At 36.1% G+C, this 22,952-nt stretch overlaps 1 protein-coding gene across 1 annotated transcript in view; it reads left to right on the top strand.

Moving 5' to 3' along the window:
• The window catches only part of BTC (betacellulin), a gene marked incomplete at its 5' end in the record, with an annotated part of 47,987 nt that overhangs the window by 5,603 nt on the left and 19,432 nt on the right, over positions 1-22,952 (top strand). The window contains one exon of the mRNA XM_054554777.2: positions 15,977-16,075. Coding sequence (XP_054410752.1) covers positions 15,977-16,075 — 99 coding nt within the window. The remainder of the gene's footprint in view (positions 1-15,976; positions 16,076-22,952) is intronic.

Here is a 22,952-nt window from a genome sequence, read left to right as displayed (position 1 = left end):
ATTTAGACAAATTCATGCTTTTTGTTACAAGATAGACTTAAAATATTACATGGTCTCCTATCTGGGGAATTTGTTAAAATACTCTGGAAATGTCTAGACTTCCTTTTACCTTATTCCCTACAGCTTGGGGACAAGCTGGCCCCACCTTTTGTGTAAGGTCCAGATGAGTGGTTTGCTGGTTTGCTTCATGTTTCTTTTTCCCTGTTCCCTAATCATGTATTGCTAGGCTTTCTTAGGTTGGAGATGGCTCGTAATCAGGAGGTCCTCCAGGTCCATCTTAGAGTAGCAACAGCACCTGGGAAAAAAAAGACTTTACAGATGTGGGAACTAACACTGTGAAAGATTAAGTAGCTTCCCTAAAACATAGTATATGCCTAGAACTCAAATTCTGATCTTTATGACTCCGTATGTGATTTCAACCCTACCCTGTCCTGCTTTTATGCTTATTGATCTTAGGCTGTGCCAGACCCCAGCTGATACTGGATCTGCAAAGAATCATACATAAGTTGGTCAAGAATGCTCACAAGTCAAATTTAAGAGGAAAGCAATTGGATTAAAATTCATATGTTTTATATTGCTCACGATGGCTAGCCTTTCCAGACATATTTATATCTTAAAAAAGAAATCTTAGTATTTCAACTGTATATCTGATTGTTATAATTTAAAGAAACAGTGAAAGACCTTTTTAGATGATTGGAGGGAGATGCAATATTTAATCTTAATTCACATCTATTAAATAAGGTCAAATAACCATGAAAGCTTTCATTTATTCTCTACATTTTCTTTCCTGAGGATATGTAGTATGTTACTTACCTAACTCATAGACTAGAGGTATTAACTACAAAATGGGGATGGGAAGTTTAACAGTATTCATATTCAGCCTCCTTGTTTTAAAGTGATGAGCTAGTTGCATAACAGGATGAACTACTAATATAACATTTTCCTCTTTGCAAGATTATGGATTTATTCACTTGTTTAACTTTATTTAGTTTTGAAGAGTTGCATAAGGAGTGCCTGACACATAGTAGGACCTCAAAACGTATTAATTAAATGAATGAATGAATGTAAGCGGCTATTGGTGGAAGATGCCCAGCCAGTAAAATGACAACAGGTTAAGTAAAAAAAAAAAAAAAAAAAATTGTATTTCTTGTTGGCAAAACACTGAGCCCAGATTCAGAGATGTGGTAGAAGGACAGGTTTCTCCATCCTTTATTATATGGGACTTGCTGCTAGCAGTGCTAGAGATTCTTTCACAAAAGGCTTTTCTTCTTCTTGTAGCATTTCTTCTATTTCTCATGTTTTGTATTAAGGATTCAGACTGCTACATATTTGGTTCAGGGCAGATTTTACTGGTCGAAATGTAAACTTTTAAAATAAGTGTCTAAGTTGGGGAGGGAAGGGCAATGGACTCAGGACACTCTCCAGTGGTTTATTTAAAAATACCCTTGAATTCTGTGAGATGTCAGATGATTTTCTCTCTTGTGTGATTAGAATTGTTTTTAACAGAAATGGTTTTCATTAATGGCAAGTAATCAAATTGTTGGGTTTATGTTTAGTATTAAAAAGAAAAACAAACTTTTGGTGGCTCCTATAGAAATGGAGATAGCTTTGCTTTGGAGGCTGACTGCAGCCTGAGTTGTTAGTGTTGAGAATCCCTAACTTATCTAGTATTACATATAAGGATTTCATAACAATCAATTGTCTGAACTTTTTAGTGGTTAAATTTAAGCACATTACACACGGATCTTTGTTCTCTACTCTTTGGAGTGAGCTGCATGGTCCAGGCCATCCTAGAATAGGTGAGAACCACTTCCCTCTGTCTTCTAGTGCAGAAAGCCTGTAGCACCACCAGGAAATTGTCATCAGAGCTGAATTAAGCACTTTCAGGACACTTGACTTGTTCACCATCACCTTCCTACTGAAATGTCATCTGAGTTTCTGAGACTCGACTGGTCTCATCTCTTAGGGTGACAGACACAGGATGTTACTACGTATTCAGGTATCTCCTTGACCTTCTCTATAGAATATCAACATAGTTACTTACATTTTGGGGAAGCTTTATAATTATAAAAGCATTTTAATACCCATTTTCTCATTTGATCTTCACAATAAAAATAATAGCAGAATGGTTGTGTAATATGTGCCAGGCACTGTTCTAACAGCATAATAATTCATTTCATCCACATAACATTCATCTAACACAGGAGCTAGGTTGATGTCATTATTATTCCCATTTATAGAGTAGGATATGAAACACAAAGGGATTAAGCAACTTGCCCAAGGTTCTGGCTTTAGGAGAACTATATGTGTGAGGTGATAGTTTTTTCTTAGTCCTGATAAATTTACCACAGTGATATGAGATGATAACATTAGAGGAAGCTGAAAGTGGGTAAAGAGTGTGTGAGAATTCCCTGCACTTTGCAACTTTTCTGTAAATATAAAATTGTTCCAAAATAAAAAGTTTATTACAAAAAAAGACACTGCAGGAAATTCCAATTACTAGCCAGTTTGGCTATTCACCTGCTTAGAATGTAGGGCTTGACACATCAAAAATCTAGAAAGATCTCAAGTTAACAACCTAACATTACAACTAAAAGAACTAGAGAACCAAGAGCAAACAAACCCCAAAGCTATCAGAAGACAAAAAAATACCCAAGATCAGAGCTGAGCTGAAGGAGATAGAGACATGCAAAAACCTTCAAGAAATCAATAAATCCAGGAACTGGTATTTTGAAAAAAATTAATAAAATAGACAGCTAGCTAGACTAATAAAGAAGAAAAGAGAGAAGAATCAAATAAACACAATCAGAAATTATAAAGGGGATATCACCACTGACCCACAGAAATACAAACAAACATCAGAGAATACTATAAACACCTCTATTAACATAAACTAGAAAATCTAAGATAAATGGATAAATTCCTGGACATATACACCTTCCCAAGACTAGCTCAGGAAGAAATTGAATCCCTGAACAGACCAATAATGAGTTCTGAAATTGAACCAGTAATAAATAGCCTACCAACCAAAAAAAGCCCAGGGCCTGACAGATTCATGGCTGAATTCTACCAGAGGTACAAAGAAGACTTGGTACCATTTCAACTGAAGCTATTCCAGAAAATTAAAAAGGAGGGATTACTTCCTAACTCATTCTATGAGGCCAGCATCATCCTGATACCAAAACCTGGCAGAGATACAAAAACCAAGAAAGAAAACTTCAGGACAATATCCTTGATGAACATCGATGCAAAAATCAACAAAAAACTGGCAAACCAAATCCAGCAGCATATCAAAAAGCTTATCCACCACGACCAAGTTGGCTTCATCTCTGGGATGCAAGGTTGGTTCAACATATGCAAATCAATAAATGTGATTCATCATATAAACAGAACTAAAGACAAAAACCACATGATTATCTCAATAGATGCAGAAAAGGCCTTTGATAAAATTCAACATCTCTTCGTGTTAAAAACTCTCAATAAACTAGGTATTGAAAGAACATACGTCAAAACAGTAAGAGCCATATATGACAAACCCACAGCCAGTATCATACTGAATGGGCAAAAGCTGCAAGCATTCCCCTGAAAAAGCAGCACAAGACAGGGATGCCATCTCTCACCACTCCTACTCAACATAGTATTGAATGTTCTGGCCAGGAAAGAGAAAGAAATAAAGAGTATGCAAGTAGGAAGAGAGGAAGTTGAATTATCTTTGTTTGCAGATGACAGGATCCTATATGTAGATAACCCCATCGTCTCAGCCCCAAAGCTTATTAAGCTGATAAGCAACTTCAGCAGGCTCAGGTTACAAAATCGATGTGCAAAAATCACTAGCATTCTTTTTTTTTTTTTTTTCCCGAGAGGGAATCTCTCTCTGTTAACCAGCCTGGAGTGCAGTGGCACTATCTCAGCTCACTGCAACCTCGGCCTCCCAGGTTCAAGCAATTCTCCTGCCTCAGCCTCCAGAGTAGCTGGGATTATAGGTGCCTGCCACCACATCCAGCTAATTTTTGTATTTTAGTAGAGACAGGGTTTCATCATGTTGGCCAGGCTGGTCTTGAACTCTTGACCTCAAGTGATCCATCTGCCTTGGCCTCCCAAAGTGCAGGGATTACAGGAGTGAGCCACCATGCCAGCCTAATCCCTAGCATTCTTATACACCAACAACAGTCAAGCCAAGAGCCAAATCAGGAATGAACTCCCATTCACAATTGCTACAAAAAGAGTAAAATACCTAGAAATATAGCTAACAAGGGAAGTGAAGGACCTCTTCAGGGAGAACTACAAACCACTGCTCAAAGAAATCAGAGAGGACACAAACAAATGGGAAAACATTCCATGCTCACGGACAGGAAGAATCAATATCATGACAATGGTCATGCTGCCCAGTGTAATTTATAGATTCAATGCTATCCCCAGTAAACTACCATTGACATTCTTCACAGAATTAGAAAAAACTATTTTAAAATTCATATGGTACCAAAAAAAAAAAAAAAAAAAAGAGCCGAATAGCCCCAGGACATTCCTAAACAAAAAGTACAAGGTTGGAGGCATCATTCTACCCAACTTCAAACTGCACTGCAAGGCTACCGTAACCAAAACAGTATGGTACTGGCAGAAGAACAGACACATAGACCAATAGAAGAGAATAAGGAACTCAGAGATAAGACCACACAGATATAACCATCTGATCCTCAACAAACCTGACAAAAACAAGCAATGGGGAAAGGATTCCTTATTTAATAAGTGGTACTGAGAGAACTGGCTAGTCATATGCAGAAAATGGAAACTGGACCCCTTCTTTACACTATATACAAAAAATAACTCAAGATGGATGAAATACTTAAATGTGAAACCCAAAATTATAAAAACCCTAGAAGAAAATCTAGGCAATACCATTCAGGACATTGACATGGACAAAGATTTCATGACAAAAACACCAAAAGCAATTGCAACAAAAGCAAAAATTGACAAGTGGTATCTAATTAAACCAAAGAGCTTCTGCACAGCAATAGAAACTATTATCAGACTGAACAGACAACCTGCAGAATGGGAGTAAAATTTTGCAATCTATCAATCTGACAAAGGTCTAATATCCAGAATCTACAAGGAACTTAAGCAAATTTACAAGAAGAAAACAAACAACCCCATTAAAAAATAGGCAAAGGATATGAACAGGCACTTCTCAAAAGACATACACGTGGCCAAGAAACACATGAAAAAGAGCTCAACATCACTGATCATTAGAGAAATGAGAATCAAAACCACAATGAGATACCATTTTCACACCAGATTGGCTATTATTAAGAAGTCAAAAAACTACAGATGCTGGTGGAGTTGCAGAGAAAAGGGAATGCTTTTACATTGTTGGTGGGGGTGTAAACTGGTTTAACCATTGTGGAAGACAGTGTGGCTATCCCTCAAAGACCTAGAGGCAGAACTACCATTTAACCCAGTAATCCCACTACTGGGTATATGCCCAAAGGAATATAAATTATTCTACTATAAAGATACATGCATGCATATGTTCAGTGCAGCAGTATTCACAATAGCAAAGATATGGAATCAGCCTAAATGCCCATCAGTGATAGACTGGATAAATAAAAGGTGGTACATATATACCACTGAATACTATGCAGCCATAAAAAGGAATGAGATCATGTCCTTTGCATGGACATGAAAAAGTTGGAAGCCATTATCTTCAGCAAACTAATGCAGGAAAAGAAAACTGAACACCATTGTTCTCACTTATAAGCGGGAGCCGAATGATGTGAACACATGGACACATAGTGGGTAACAACACGCACTGGGGCCTGTTGGGGGATAGGGAGAGCATCAGGAAGAATAGCTAATGGACGTTGAGCTTAATACCTAGGTGATGGGATGATGTGTGTAGCAAACCACTATGGTACATGTTTACCTATGTAACAAACCTGCATATCCTGCACATGTACCCCTGAACTTAAAATGAAAAAAAAAAAAAATAGGGCTGGAAATATACCTGAATCATTTCACTGATTATAATTTCAGGGTCTAGCATAGTGCCTGGCATGCAATAAATCCTCAGTAAATGTTTGATCAAATATTCATTCCATGGATGGTTTGTGAGACTATGTGACATTACAAAAAAGAAATGACTTTGACTTTTTTGGTCATGTCTATGACTGAGACAAAGTCATAGAGACAGAAAGCAGAATGGGGGCTGGGAGGAGGGGCAAGTTGGGAGTTATTGTTTAATGGGTATAGAGTTTTAGTTTTGCAAGATGAAAAGAATTCTGGAGATGCATGGTGATGATGGTTGCACAATGTGGATGTATTTAATGCTACCTTAAAAAAGGTTAGGATAATAAATTTTTTGTTATATGTATTTTACCATGACAAAAAAGTGAAAAAAAAAGACAGAGGTAGATTATTTGTGGCACACATATTTATGGTGTGGGAGTCAGAAAAAGAGCTGGCAAAGTTGAGTAAAAAGGAGAGAATAAGCCAGGAAGCCAACAATGGGGGTGGATTTTAGATGGAAGATTTGGGAAAGTCAACCATATCAAATACTCTAATGTGGATGTGAAGGAGGATGAGGCTAAAGAAGAGGCCACGCTTGAGTGAACTATGAGGAAATTATTGGTGCTCTTGAAACACAAGGGACAAGAGATTGTTGGTAACTGAAGCCACACACACACACACACACACACACACACACACGTGACTGAGAGAATAGAAATTGGGGTTGTGGATGGAAAAGAGACAAGATATGGCTTATGAGAGTCAACTTCAAATATGTGAAAAGTCGTTTCAACCAAGGTTTCCCCTGTATAGTTCAGAGAACACAGCTTACATTAGTGAACTAAAATTCCAGGAAGGCGGCACTTACCTTCATTTGGAAGAAATTTTTTCCCAAATGGAGCTTTGAAAAAAGTGGAGCCAGCTGCCTTGGGATGTGGTGAGCTTCCCCTGCCTGTACACACATGTGGTCTGGATGGTACATAAATGGAGTTGTATAAAGGTGATTCTTAAGGTGGGTAGGGAGTGGGCTATGACCATCAAGTTTTCTTATGTTCTTATGACTACAGGATGATATTACTGCACTTTGGCAATGTTTTTGAGGTTGAAAGATAGAATTTCAAAATAAGAAACTCTCACATTGTGCACATGTACCCTAAGACTTAAAGTATAATAATAATAAAATTTAAAAAAAAAAAAAGGAACTCTCAGTAGACTTCCCTGCGAAGGACAGAAGACTCAGGCCACTTGGAACCTGGGAAACCAATAATGAAGAATTTTTAAAAAGACAATTGAGTTTTTCTCCCAAAACTGAATTCAGTAACTGTGTTCTCTTATGGTCCTCATCTTGGAATATAGCACCAATCCTATGCCCCAGGCTTAGTTTTTGCATTAAAGACATTGCATATTTCATATTTTACCATCTATTAAAATAAGGATGACAGACTGATATCTTATTATGAAGGGGAAAAATAAAGCACAACAACAATAGGTAAATGACATTGACAAAAAATTCAAATATTGTTTCATCGGGAGATAGTTTTTTGTAACATTGCCATCCTGTGATAGAAGACTTCTGTGAGGAAAACCCCTGCTCATTTTTAGGTAAATGACAATCATCATGTAATGGAGGGTCAGAAGAGTGATTGTAAGTTTGGTTGAGATATGAGATGAGACTACACACAAAATAATAAACTTCGCTTCCATTTGCCTTTGCAGAAACATAACAAAGAATACACACCTCATTCTTAGTGATTTCCACACAACAGTTGTCTTCACTATTAAATACTTAGTAAGTGGTTTTCTATACTAGTCAGATTCTTAATTGGGAATCTGTCTTTCAGGATGTGGTGGGCAGTCACTGAGAAGCTTCAACTGGCAATATGTGTTGTGACTATTTCTTAATGAGTCTTCTTTTCATAGGCCACACAATGAAATCAATTGAATTATTTCATAGTCACACCAAACACACCAAGAAGGCCATTGTTTCTTAATACTTTTTTGTATAATTCGTCACTCCAGCTGAACAGCTTTACTCATTGTCTCCCAAAGACACCAAGCTCATTTCTATGTCATTTCCTTTGGTCCTCAGTTTTTAAGTTCTTCTGTGAAACTTTTTGATTTTTCCAGCTTAACACATTGCCACTTTTTGGAATTCCAATATAATTTATGTTCTAAATACCTGATACCTAAAATATTCTGCCTAATATTTCTTTCTTTATATTCCTAGTCTCTGCAAATGGTTTTATTGATAAAGATGATAAGAAATTCGATGCTAAGTTGGGTTGGCTTACTCTTAACTCATTTAAAGGGTTTAAGTTCTGGGGCTTTTTCAGGTTGGGTGAGCATCTACTCTGAAATCTTATGTTCTTTTCTTTACCATTATTAAAGTTTGATGACTGTTTCCTCATGGGTCAGAGACCATGTTATCACTAGATCCAGAAACCAATGCCACAGTTTCACCTCACTTTGCACTTGGATAATCCTCCTTGAAAACAAATTGTCCTTTTTCCTTGGTTCCTTCACCTCCTCTCTTTGAACTACTATGGAAATTCAGTGAGTCCAAAACTTTTCATTCAAATTGTCACAATGCCTAACTACCTGGTTTGGCCTTATTATAAGGGAATGGGAATCAAAAAGTCAAGTTTTGACAACTGACAATTTCTGAGAAACTAGCTTCGGATTATTTTGGAGTTCCTACTAAATTTAGTCATTCAATCAATTTGTCACAGATTTAATAATGGTAATAGTAAAAAAAAAGGTTGATTTACTGGCAAAGACATTGTCATGTTGACAGTTTTCAGATACCTGAATTAGTTTCTATATGACAGGTTGTTAAATTACTTTCCCTTCTGGGCTTTAAAAATATAAGATTGTGAAGTACTTTTATGAGTTAAAAATTGTATTATCAATCACTTTTAGCCTTTCCTAAACACCAAGATATTATTTCTACCATTCAGAATAGAGTTTTACATTGGAGGAAGAAGGAGTTCATATTTTATTTTTCTGAATTTGAATGAACATACACTATTTGTAAAGACCCTCTTCTTTTTTTCTTTGCTCCTGTCTCTTCTTCCCATGCTGGCCCTGAAAACCCAGAAGCCTGTCTTTCAGTTGTAGAGAATAGGCAGTTCTCCAGATGATGTGATTTAAGAAAACTTGGAAAGTCCCTCTGTCCTGGAAAATTGTTCCCCAGGAGATGTCCTGATGCCCAAATTGCTCACTGTGTTGGGACACAAATATTGTGCACCTCCTAAGAGTCTTTCAGCCACCTTCATTGCTTCTTGGTCAGCTCCTCCCCATGCCAGGTTGCTCCACTTTGAGACTTGGATAAAACACCGTGTCCCAGGGCATGAGTTCTGGCCTCTCAGTCACCAAGGGGTCAGAACTGAGGGAGTTAATACTCAGTGGGGTGAATTTTGACCAGTGGGAAATTGATGATGAAAGTGATTGGGTCTGATACATTCTTCCTCCTTTCATTTTTTTTTCCAGTGGACTGCTTCAAGGTATCAATTTTTTTCTTGAACCGTTCATGTGGCCTACATACTAGTAAACATGCTGTCTGAGCAAATTTCTGTGTTTCTCTTCATCTCACTTTGAAACTACACACTGCATGATAGGTGCACAAATTTTATTGTTTTGTCCCTTTCTTTGTTTCGTTTCCTTCCTTCCTTATTCTCACTACCCCAAGCTTGTAACTCTCAAATAAAGTGGTAATCCCTTAGTCTGTACATTAGGTTCTGCTTTCTAGGAAACCCAAGTTGAGGCACTCTAGATTTTAGAGTGTTTCTTTTGAGTTAAATAATTTCTCTCCTTGAAGGTCTGCTTTGAAAGCAAATACATTTAGAAAGAAAAATCTGTTCAAGAATTATGTTCTCCTTGGGGCCATGTTAAAGCAGAATGAGGACAATGGTTTAAAGGAGGGCAAAAGACAAGAAGAAGAAAAGATAGAAAAGGAGTTAACAAAAAAGGAGAAGAACACTGTCACATTTCACCCATTTCACAGTTTTCATCTCAGCTAACTACAAACCCAGTGTTAAATATTATTTTCACTCCCTATTTTTTTTTTTTTCAAACTCCACATTAGATAGGGTCTCTTTTTGGACTTGGAAATTACTCCGTGTGTAGTATGCATATTTAAGATTCTGTTTTCTTCCTGACAGTGAAGATATAATAAGAAAGTTCCCCAAATGCTTATTGCTTTTACTCCTAGTGTTGATTTCAACTTAAAAACTTTAATTTTATTTTTTAAAAATTAGAGATACGATTTATAATTCACTTGATTTTTAGTTATTACTGTCTATGATCTGTCATTATCAGCTATATTTGTATTATTGAATCATTTAACCAACCAACTGAATCAGTAATCCCAACTGACATAAATGGTATGCTGAGTCACTGGCAGAACTCTACTGAAAATACAAAGAACTATGCATGTAGAAGATGCCATATTTCTATTAATTAGCTGAGGCATATTAACTTCAAATTTCTTTCAAAAATTAGAAAGAAAGAACATGCAGAGAGGCCAAAATATAGTTTTGTCTCATTAAGTACATACCAAAAAGCATACTGCAGAAGGTATGCATATATATGTGTATTCATCTTTCGTAGTTTATATCAGAAACATATTTTATACACAGTGAAATCACACCACAAATGTAGAAATTTGTCAGTATCAACTTATGAGGCTGAGAATCTAGTTTTTTACCAGGGTAATTTACATTTTTGTTCTTTTACTTCTGGTCACTTAGAGCTAATATTTTTTGAGCACTTACCCTATGCAAGGCATTACCTAAGTTAAAAACTCATAATTTCTACCCTCCACCTTCTTTTCATCACACAGCTACATTTTTACCATGGCTATGTAAGTTAGGTATTATGAGCTTCAGTTTACAGAAGAGGACCCTGAAGCTCAGTGGTTGAGAAACTCAATCTTAATTATAAATCCCATGCTTAAAAGGTAGATCTGGGATTCAAAAACAGCTCCATCTGACCCTAAAGCTGCCTTTTCTCCATTACTCTGCACTGCTTCTCTTTAATATAAATAAAATTATAGAGGTGTGACTATGAAATATTCTTCTAATTTCTGCTTATGTTCATAGGTTGATACATTCTTCTTTGACTTAAAGCTGGATTTTCTAATGAGACATGGAATGTGATTCTGATCTTAAATGATATGATATGGCAAGGAATCACTGGATTTAGTATACATAAGTAGAAGTTTGGAGTGTATCTAGGAAGATGTCCTAAATCACCAGAATATAAATGAATGGACATTTTGTGATATTATATTTATTTTTAAAATACAAAATGCACTTGGCTCTAAAAATGGAAAATTCAGCTCAGAGATGAGGCAAATACAACGCACATGACTGTTTAAGTTGGTCATATACGATCTTTTTAAATAGTTGACCCAGCTGGTGTACTACTTACCTCAGCATTAGCAGTGATTTTGAGATGGCGTGTCATGCTCCTTGTCAGGCTGCCTCTTTTTGAATGCTCGTATTGTTTACACTGACTTCATTCCCCATGCTGACTGATGAGGATAATACTTTTAACACATTCTGTAATATTTAACTTGAGAATCTCAAAATGCATAAAAATAAATACAGCCTTGATTCACTGAAGTAGAACTGGATTTCTTTTCCTTTTGTCTTTAATTTTATGAGTGGAGTTGATATTTTAAAACTATCCCCAGAAATAAGGACTAATTTCTAGTCACTTAGCAAATGCAGTTAACATTATTTTATTTTGTTTGTATTGCTTTAATGCACCTGAGAAATTCTTCAGGTCCTGCAAAGCAGGGAGGTATGGATAATAGTTTGAATGAAAGGATCAGACAACAAAAAGATTGTGAAATATTTGAATGACAGGTGAAATCTGACCCAAAAAACATTTAAAAGGAAAAAGTGTAAAAACCATTTTCTTAAGGTAAAAAAAAAAATGCAACAAAACAGAACTATAGCAATGAAAAAAAGAAACCATAAATACATTGCTTTCCAGCAGTATAAAAAATAGAGGAGCTTCATTTTATGGTAAGGAGAATAAAACCCCAGTATTAATGTGATAGGCAAAAAGGGTTGATAATGCTATGGGGAGCTCCCAGTGTAGGGCCTGAAAGCCCCACTTAATTCTGTCTTTGCCAGACCATGTGGGATGGCACTTTATTTTGACTTCGCATTTAGGACAGGACGACAACACTTATGACGGGTCTTGATGATACCATAAAATATGATTGAAGGAACTGGGATATTTAGCTTGAAGAAGTGAAATTCTTTCAGGAAGACTTGATAGCTGGCTTCAAATATATGAGAATCTGTCAAGGAAAAGAGAGCTTAGACTTATTTTAGGTGATTCCAAGGAGCAGAGTAAAATAACAGGAAGGCAAAAACCAGCTCAATATAAAGAAGCATTTATGGAGCTTTAGAAGTAGGTGTTTAATTTTTTTGAATGAATGAATGATCATGATTGAAAGAATTGATGAATGGTCTCCTTGAAATGGCATATTTTGGAAGAGATTGAAATTTCTGTCCTGAAATTTTAAATACGGGCTTGATGAACTTTCCCAGGGGACGATTTCTGGAGAGTTGAGAGTTAGTTGGTGGGAAATTTTAATACTTTTAGTTTTTACTATTTCTAAATTTTAACATAACCTATGATCTTTTTTAGTGGAAATCTTACTGTGTTTTCTACAGCTGAGTGTCATATTTTCCTTCATCTTCTTTAAAATACAATTCATGCTTTCTCTGATAAAGATGATTATTTTAATAATGTACGTTCCTTTAAACGTTCTTATTTCACCGGATTTTCAGAATTCTGCCCTTAATCAGCCTTTTCTTTTCACATTGCCTTTTTTTGAGAAGTCTATTCTCGTGGAATTAAATTCCAGTTTATTTTCCATGATTCCCCAAAATAGAACCTGTAGCTTGGCTTTGCTCCAGAGTTGTGGATCCATACCTCATCTACTGTCTTCTAGATGAGCCACAGTCATCTCAAACTTAGTGACCCAAACTGAATTCCTCTCTATGCCCAACCTATTTCCCTTCTTTATACCTTGTATCTTTGTGATTGGTACCACAATCCAGACAGTTATCCAAGCAGTAAACTCTGGGGTCATCCCAGACTCCTTTTTTTCACTTCCAGTCACCAGGTCTTTCATATTTGATTTGTGGCCATCCCTCATAGGCCTTTCTTTTTTCTGCATACCCGGTGCTACCATCTTGGTTTAGGTGTGTCTGAATCACCCATGCTGATATTAAAGTAGCCTTTTCAAAATGGAAAAAAAAAAGATGATTATGTTGCTTCTCACTTAAAACTTTTCAGTGGTCTCAACTTAGCTGCATAACAGAATCCCAACTACTCAACATGGCATTTAGACCTTTTGTTGCCTACGTGCTTGCCAGCCTCTGCTTCCATCACAATCCCCACCCACCCTCCAAACAAGCAGGAAAAGTTGTGCTGTTTCATGCCATGTCTTTTAACAAGTTATTCCTTTTACTTATTACAAGTTGTTCCTCTTTTTTTTTTTTTTTTTAAGAATGCCCTGGTTAACTACAACTTTATTTGTCCTTTTCTTAAAAATCAGTTATATTTTTAATGAGGCTTATAACAGTAAATAGCAGATCTTTGCACCATACTTTCCTGCCTCTCTACCAACCACTTTTGACTCTTTTTGATGTTTCTTCTGGTATTCAAATATTTACTGCAATAATTTCCTTATAATGCAACTTCTTGACTTGTCAGGCTCAGACTTTATCTGCTGACCTTATCTTCTCTCATAATTCCAGGACCGGTACTCAAAACATTCAAGAACTGGCACAGCATACATTGATTAGTCACAACCAGTTATCCCATATGGTATATGTGGGCTAATTACTGGCCCTGAGTTTATGAACATATTTTGTTAAATTATCAATATTGACATTATTATAACCACATAAATATTATCCACTGCTGAAACAATTAACGCATTATGATTGTTATCTTGCTTACACATTTTTTGTTTTTTGTAAAAGTTATTAACTGATGCTTTTAAAAATCATTTATTCCTCATTAACAACTCATGGCAAATCTCAATTTCTCCATGAAGTCTTTGCCACTAGGCAGAGTTGATTCTCTATCCTATTACTTCTGCATTATCATCGTTGTTGAATATCATCTTTTAATGGCTGAATAGTATTTTATTGCATGAATTCATTCAATGTACTTAATTAATCCTCTATTGTCAGTTATTTAGGTAATCTACATTTTTTTTAAACTCATGCCATTTTGCAGCTAAATATCTTTATTTATCCTGAATTATTTCCTTAGGAAAAACCATTTGCCATGTAATTACTGAATTTAAGACTTATACATTGTGTGTGTATTTGCTTTTATGTTTTGTATAGTGCTAAATTGTTCTCAAGAAAAGCAGTACTAATTTACCCACCACCGGTGGATTTGAGTTTCCATTTCTCTTCACTATTACCCACGCTAGGTACATTTCTTTCTTTATAAACATGTTCCAATTAGATAGGTAAAAAAGAGCCTCTCTTTCAAAAGACCCTTTTGAAAACTCTTGACCCTTGAACTTGCTGGCCACTGTTGCTTTCCAGTACAGTAGTAGCACTTTGTGTTATGGTTAATTGGCTCCACAGCTTGGGGGCAACTTGAGGATCTAGCGATCTAGCACATCCTATTCACCTGTGTGTTCCTGTATGTCCATGAATGTTTGTTGAACCAAATTGAATTGGAGAACATCCATAAGTTTAGAAATCATTAGATGTATAAATTTCAATACAACTGGTGGACGGGCTATTTTATTCTTGTCAGTTGCATAACAATAAGTAATTTTTATTGCACATTGATTACATACCAGCACCATGTTCAGTGCTTTTCATACTTATCTGGCAAAAACAGCCCTTAAACTCAAGACAAGCTAATTCCTAAGCCATCTTTCTCTTCCTTGACTTTCCTCTCTCCTCTCTTCTTCCTTGTTCTATTCTTTCCTCCTATTATTATGGACACGTTTAAACATATACAAACTAGAGAGGACAACATAATGAACCTTGATATAACCGCCATCAGCTTCAGCAATTATCAATATGTGGCCAACCTTATTTCATCCATGCCTTTTTGTCACTTCTTCGTATCCTCCTTCTCATGTTGGATTATTTTAAAGCAAACCTCAGATACGTCAATTTTATCCATAATTATACACACACACACACACACACATACACGATATAGACCCTGTTTTGTAACTTAAACCACAATATCATTATCATACTTTAAAATATCTATAACAATTTTTTAATATTATCTAGTGTCCAGTCAGTGTCAAATTTCCCTGATTATCTCAGAAGTGACCTTTTCTGGTTGGTTTGTTTGAAACAGTATCTACACAAGGACTGCACATTGTATTCTGAACCATTCTAACCACAGCATGGCATTCTTCTCTCCCTCGTAAAACATGTGGCCTGTCCTTCTCAGAAACAGAGATTCTTAGCTGGAGGAGGCTAAAATTTTTAAAGAATTCCCATGGATCAAATATCTCCCCAGAAAGAAGCACATTCAGTTGTTAACACCTGAGAAATGCTGGCTCTTTGTGGAATGGAGAAGGCACTTTGCTTGCCGTGGAGGTTCACCATTCACTCTCCCTGGAAATTCATCAATAGATTCACTCAGGGACTGGGAATTCAGCTGCTCTTACTTCTGCTTTTGTTATAAGGCTCTTTCACAAGCTATGGCCAAGTTTCCTCCTTAAGATCCATAGTTAGATGTAAGTGATGGTGGCTTGAAAATTCATTCTTTAGCAATGAGCTGAAAATATGCAGCATGCTGGCCTCTGTATCCCTTCCTGGGAGTGAATGACTTGGAAATGGAAACCATAGGCTTGTTATTTTCATAAATAGGTGAAATGGGTGATGACTTTGATAGACTGTTTCACAATAAGCAAATTTTCATGTTTGGTTTTGGTTCTGTTTTGAATTTGAAGGTCTAGTGATCCTCCACTGTGTGGTGGCAGATGGGAATTCCACCAGAAGTCCTGAAACTAATGGCCTCCTCTGTGGATACCCTGAGGAAAACTGTGCAGGTAAAGTTTAACAAGTTTTATATTCAAATCTGAGTTTTAATTTTCTGATAATAATAGTACTTATTATACTAGGTAATTATTTGAACACATATTAAGGTACCAGGCACTGTGCTAAGTGCTTTATATACAGTAATTCATCACTACTCACGAGAGCCCTCTGAGATAGATAATATTTTTTATTTTATTTCAATGAAAAACCTACAAAGATTAAGTAACTTGCCAAAGGTCATACAGCTGGAAAACAGCAAATCTGGAATTCAAATGCAGGTCTTTCTGATTCTAGAGCCTCCAGTCAGCCACTATATTTTGGGTCACAGATGCATGCTCCAGACTCTAGCATGTGATATCTTGGACTGGATTCATGAAAAGCTGACATATTCTACCCAAAGTTAAATTCTTTTTTTCTCTTCTATTTCATAGTTAAAAGAAGGGAAGAAGGTAAGGATTTTACATATTTTACCTTGGAGATGCTTGAATTAGTGTTCTCAAACTTATCAGTCTAAGGCAGGATTTGGTCTTAGTAAAGGGTTTTAGTAAAGGCCTTAGTAAGAGTTTTAGGCTTTGTGGGTCATGATGTCTTTGTCACAACTACTCAACACTGCCACTGTACTGTGAAAGCATGCTGGAAAGCACTATGCAAATGAATAGGCTTGGCTCTGTTTCAATAAAACTTTAGTTAGAGAAACAGGCTGTGGGCCAGATCTGATTCTTGGACTACAGTTTGCTGACCCCTGGTCTAAGGTTATGTTTGTTCTGTATAGATTGTATGTTCTGGTCTTCTACAGGTGTTATTTCTGACTTAAAAAAAAAGAAAACAAAACACAGACCAATTAAAAAAGTGGGGTGCAGTAGAGAAGAGCCTCCTGTATTCCCTGGAAACTTCTATGAACTGGGAGTATGATGACTTGGTGCAAACTGCTCCTTTCCTAGCACCCTTGGGAAGTTGTAACAGAGCCAGGAACACACTGAGCAAGTCTTCCTGATGTGAGTCATCAGTTCCAGCCCAATTTTCCCCTTTCATCCCTCACAGTAGTGGGTGGTCAGAGGGTGCTCATCGGCTGTAGAATCTAATGGTGTCTTAGGTCATGTTTAGGTCTTGTCATCCATGTAGGCAGAAGAACAAGGCCAACTTTATGTGTTCATGTGTTTTTCTTCAGTCTGGTTTCAAATATCTTCAATGATGGCATTTTTTCACATTTCCCTTGGGAAATTATTCCATAATTTGACGACAGACAATGTTCAAAAATCTTCCTCATCATGATCCTAAATGTGTTTTCTAATTTTATTTTTATTGTAGTAAGAACATTTAACATGAAATCTACCCTTTTAACAAATCTTAAACTGGACAATACAATATTGTTAACTATAGATTAGCATATCTCTTCAAATTTATTAATCTTGCACTAACTGAAACTTTGTGCACATTGAATAGCAACTCCCCAAGCCTCCAGGAACCACCATACTACTATCTGCTTCTATAAATTTGGCTATTTTAGATGCCTCATATAAGTAGAGGCATTCATATTGTATCTGTCTTTCTGTGACTGTCTTATTTCACTTAGCAAAATTTCTTTCAGGTTCATCCATGTTGTCACAATGGCAGTATTTTTCTCTTTTGTAAGGCTGAATAATATTCTATGGATGTACCGTACTTTCTTTATCCATTAATCTGTCAGTAGACCCTTGGGTTGCTTCCACCTTTTGACTTTTATGAAATAATGCTACAGTAAACATGGGCATACAAGTATCTCACTGAGATCCTGATTTTTATTAGGTTATTTATTTTCTTGTTATTGAATTGTGAGAGTTCTTTATGTATTTTGGATATGTGTAATCAATATGTTTTGTATAGTGCTAAATTGTCTTCAAGAAAAGCAGTACTAATTTACCCATCACAATGGATTTGAGTTTCCATTTCTCTTCACTATTATAACTTCTAACCCTATCTCTGCACAGCCCAAACTCTGTTGTTTCTTTTGCTGTGAAGAAGCTTTTTCATTTGACATAGTCCCACTTGTTTATTTTGCTTTTGTCACCTGTGCTTTTGGTGTCACATCTAAGAAATCATTGCCAAGACCAATGTCAAGAAGTGTTATCTTATGTTTTCTTGCAGGAATTTTACTGTTTCAAGTCTTAAATATAAGTCTTCAGTCCATTTTGAGTTGATTTTTGTATAACAAGCGGGTCCAATTTCATTCTTTTGCATGTGGATATCTAGTTTTCAAACATCATTTATTTAAGAGATTACCCTTTCCTCATTGCGTATTGTTAGTACCTTTGCTGAAGATCAGTTGTTCATATATTCATGGGTTTATTGCTCGGCTGTCTATTCTGTTCTATCGGTCTTTATACAAGTACCATGCTGTATATGATTTAAAACCAGGAAGAAGGATACCTCCAACTTTGTTCTTGCTCAAGATTGTTTTGGCTATCCAGGGTCCTTTGTAGTTTCCTTTGAATTTTAAAATTGTTTTTCCATTTCTGTAAAAAAAAGGCATTGGAATTTTGATAGTCAGTCTATAGATCACTTTGGGTAGTATGGACATTTTAACAATATTAAATCTTTTAGTCCAGAAAAACAGGATGTCTTTTTATATATTTTTGTCTTCTTTAATTTCTTTAATTAATATTTTATAGTTTTCAGTGTGCAAGTCTTTCATTTCTTTAGTTAAGTTTATTCCTAAGTGTTTTATTCTTTTTGATGCTACCGTAAATTAGCTTATTTTTTACTTTGCTTTTTGAATAGTTCGTGATTAGTGTATACAAATACAACTGGTTTTTCATGTTGATTTTGTATCCTACAACTTTTCTGAATTTGTGAATTAGTTTTTACAGTTTGTGTGCGTGTGTGTGTGTGTGTGTGTGTGTGTAATCTTTAGAATTTTTTAGGTATAGGATCATGTCATCTTCAAACAGAGATGAAATTATTTCTTTTTTTCCAGTTTAGATTCCTTTTATTTTATTTTTTCCTAATTGCTCTGGTTAGGACTTTCTGCACTATGTTGAATAGAAGCGGTTAGACTGGGCATTCTTGTCTTGCTCCTGATCTTAAAGGAAAAGCTTTCTAATTTTTTACCATTAAGTACCATGTTAGTTAAGGGCTTTACATATAAGGCCTATTATTTTGGGGTAATTTCATTCTATTACTAGTTTGTTAAAAGTTATTATGAAAGGGTGTTGAATTTTGTCAGAATGAATTATGAATGAGTCTATATTAATTAAGGACATTGCCCTGTAGTTTTCTTTTCTTATAATGTCTTTGTTTAACTTTGGTATCAGGGCAATGCTGGCTTCATAAAATGAGTTTGGAAGTGTTTCTTCCTCTTCAATTTTTTGAAAGAGTTTAAGAAGGATTGGAATTACGTATTTAAATGTTTGATAGAATTCACTAGTGGAGGCATCTGGGCCCGGGCCTTTATTTGTGGAGGTTTTAGATTATGACCAATTTCCTTATTAGTCATAGGTCTGTTCATATTTTCTGTTTCTTTATGATTCAATCATGATTGGTTGTTTGTTGCTAGGAATTTATCTGTTACTTCTTCGTTATTCAATTTTCTTGGTAGTCTAATATAATCCTTTTTATTTTTGTGACATTTTTAAAAGTACAAAAAATAGAAAAAGCTTATAGGATAAGATACAAAGAAAATATTTTTGTAGCGCTGTACAGTGTGTTTGTGTTTTCAGCTGCTATTACAAGAGTCAAAGGAAAAATTAATTTAAAAGTTTATACAATAAAAAAGTTATAGTAAGTTAAAGTTAATTAATTATTGAAGAAAGAATTTTTTTGTAATACAAATGTATTGTAGCCTAAGAGTACAACATTTATAAAGTCTACGGTGGTTTATGATAATGTCCTAGGCCGTCATGTTCACTCACCACTCATTCACTGACTTACCTAGAGCAGCTTCTAGTCTTGCAAGCTCCTTTCATAGTAAGTGCCTTATACAGATATACTATTTGCAAACTTTTATATCATATTTTTACTGTACTTTTTCTATATTTAGATATTAAAATACTCACTATTATGTTATGATTGCCTACAGTATTCAGTACAGTAACATGCTGTATAGGTTTGTAGCCTCAGAGCAATAAGCTATACCATATAACTAAGGTGTGTATAGGCTACACCATCTAGGTTTGTGTAAGTACACTCTATGATGTTTGCTCAATGAGAAAACCGCCTAATAATGCATTTCTCCAAGCATATCCCTGTCATTAAGTGATGGATGACTATATATCATCCTAGTCCTTTCTGGCATACAAGGTTTCTGCTGAGAAATCCACTGAGTGTGATGGAGGTTCCTTTGTGCATGAAAAGTAATTTTCATCTTGCTCCTCTCAAAATTGTCTGTTTATGTTGAACTTTTGACAATTTGATTGTAAGGTGTCTTGGTGTAGATTTCTTTGGGTTTATGTTTTTGAAATTTGTTGGTCTTCTGAATATGTATGTACATTTCTTTCCTTAGATTTGGTAAGTTTGGGGCATTATTTCTTTGAACAAGCTTTCTGTCCCTTTCTATTTTCCCTCTTGAACTACCATCAGATGTATATTGGTCTGCCTGTACTATGGTGTTTCATAAGTCCTTTAAGCTTTTTCACTTGTTAAAATTCTTTTTATTCTTTTTGCTCCTATGACTGTATAATTTCCAATTATCTGTCTTTAAGTTTGCTGATCTTGTCTTTTGCTTGACATAGTCTGCTGTTGAAGCCATCTGTTGAATTTTCCAGCTTAGTTACTGAATTATCCAGCTGGAAAATTTATATTTGATTTAAAAAAATATTTTCTATCTCTTTGTTGAAAATTTCACTTTGTTCATGTATTGTTCTCCTGTCTTCATTGAGCATCTTTATGATAGTTATTTTAAATTCTCTGTCAAATAAATTATACATCTTCATTTCATTAGTGTTTTTTTTTTCTTTCTTTAGGCTATATTTACCTGTTCCTTCATTTTTCTTAACTTGCTGTGTTGGTGTCTGTGCATTAGAGAAAACAGCTACCTCTCCTGTCTTCATGGACTGGCCTTATGAAGGAGGAGACTCATTAATCAGTCTAGTTGAAGATTTGGGGGCCCTTCAAGCCTTTGTGCTAGTCCAACTCTCTTTGTTCTGAGATCTGGGAACTTTTCTTCTGATCATATGGTGCTGTGTTAGGGGTAGGGATAATGATGAGACTGTCTCAGGTTTTTTTTACCTTCTTCAATGTGGCCGCTTTTACATTCGCTTAGAGGAGAGGAGCTTCTCAACTATTTTCTGAATTTGTTACAAGAGAATTTGTCTGTGTTTTGTAATGTTGACTCAGTGTGTTTGTGGAGGGTAGGATAATTGAAGGCTTTCTATTCTGTCATCTTGATGATGTTACTCCTCTGTTTTCTTTTCTTTAAAACAGTTTTTATTTCAATAGTTTTGGGTGAATGCCCATCAATGATAGACTGGATAAAGAAAATGTGGCACATATACACCATGGAATACTATGCAGCCATAAAAAAGAATGAGTTCATGTCCTTTGCAGGGACATGGATGAAGCTGGAAGCCATCATTCTCAGAAAACTAACACGGTAACAGAAAACCAAACACCACATATTCTCACTCATAAGTGGGAAATGAGCAATAAGAACATGTAGACACAGGGAGGGGAACATCACACACCAGGGCCTGCTGAGGGGCGGGTGGCAAGGAGAGGCAGAGCATTAGGACAAATACCTAATGCATGGGAGGCTTAAAACCTAGATGACTGGTTGATAGATGCAGGAAACCACCATGGCCGTGTATACCTGTGTAACAAACCTGCACATTCTGCACATGTATCCCAGAACTTAAAGTAAAATTAAAAAAATAGTTTTGGGGGTACAGGTGGTTTTGGTTGCATGGATAAGTTCCTCAGTGGTGATTTCTAAGATTTTAGTTCACCCATCACCCACGCAGTATACACTATACCCACTATGCAGTCTTTTATCCCTCACCCCACTCCCACCCTTCCCCTCTCAGTCCCCAAAATTTATTATACCTTTCTTGTGCCTTTGCATCTGATATTATTTGACTGTGTCCCCACACAAATCTCACATTGAATTGTAATAATCCCCAGGTGTCAAAGGCAGCAGGGCCAGGTGGAAATAATTGATTCATAGGGGCGATTTCCCCCATACTGTTCTCATAGTAGTGAATAAGTCTCACAAGTCCTGATGTTTTTATAAATGGGAGTTCCCCTGCACAAGCTCTCTTGCCTGCTGCCATGTAAGACATGACTTTGCTCCTCAATCACTGTCTGCCATGATTGTGAGGCCTCCCCAGCCATGTGGAACTGTGAGTCAATTAAACTTCTTTCCTTCATAAGTTACCCAGTGATTGGTATGTCTTTATTAGCAGCATGAGAACAGACTAATACAGCATCTTCATAGCTTATCTCCCACTTATAAGTGAGAACATGCACTGTTTGGTTTCCCATTCCTGCATTACTTCTCTTAAAATAATGGCCTCTAGCTCCATCAGAGTTGCTACAAAAGACATTATTTTGTTCCTTTTTATGGCTAAGTAGTATTTCATGGTGTTTATAAACCACATTTTCTTTATGCATTCATTGGTTGATGGGCACTCTTTTCTAATTTTTTATGTACTACAAATAGATGTGGTTTTTTATGTCTAATACCCTCTAACAAAAAGAGGGGTCTAAGGAAATCCTTGAACAGAATAATCCCCAGTCTGTCACTCTAAGCCATTTTGTTGTCTTAGGCAGTTTTCTGCTTCCAGCACCAAAATTTTCATTTTCAAAGTCTATGCCCATCAATGCAGACCTTCCATAGTAACTCAGTGACAAGTTGCAGCCTGCCTGGTCTTAGCGTGCCACAGGTCTAATCACTCATTGTGTAAAAGACAGTATCCC

Source organism: Pongo abelii, chromosome 3 (assembly GCF_028885655.2).
Source record: "Pongo abelii isolate AG06213 chromosome 3, NHGRI_mPonAbe1-v2.0_pri, whole genome shotgun sequence".
NCBI lineage: Eukaryota > Metazoa > Chordata > Mammalia > Primates > Hominidae > Pongo > Pongo abelii.
Note: the sequence above shows the minus strand (reverse complement) of the source record. Positions and strands in the feature narration are given on the sequence as shown.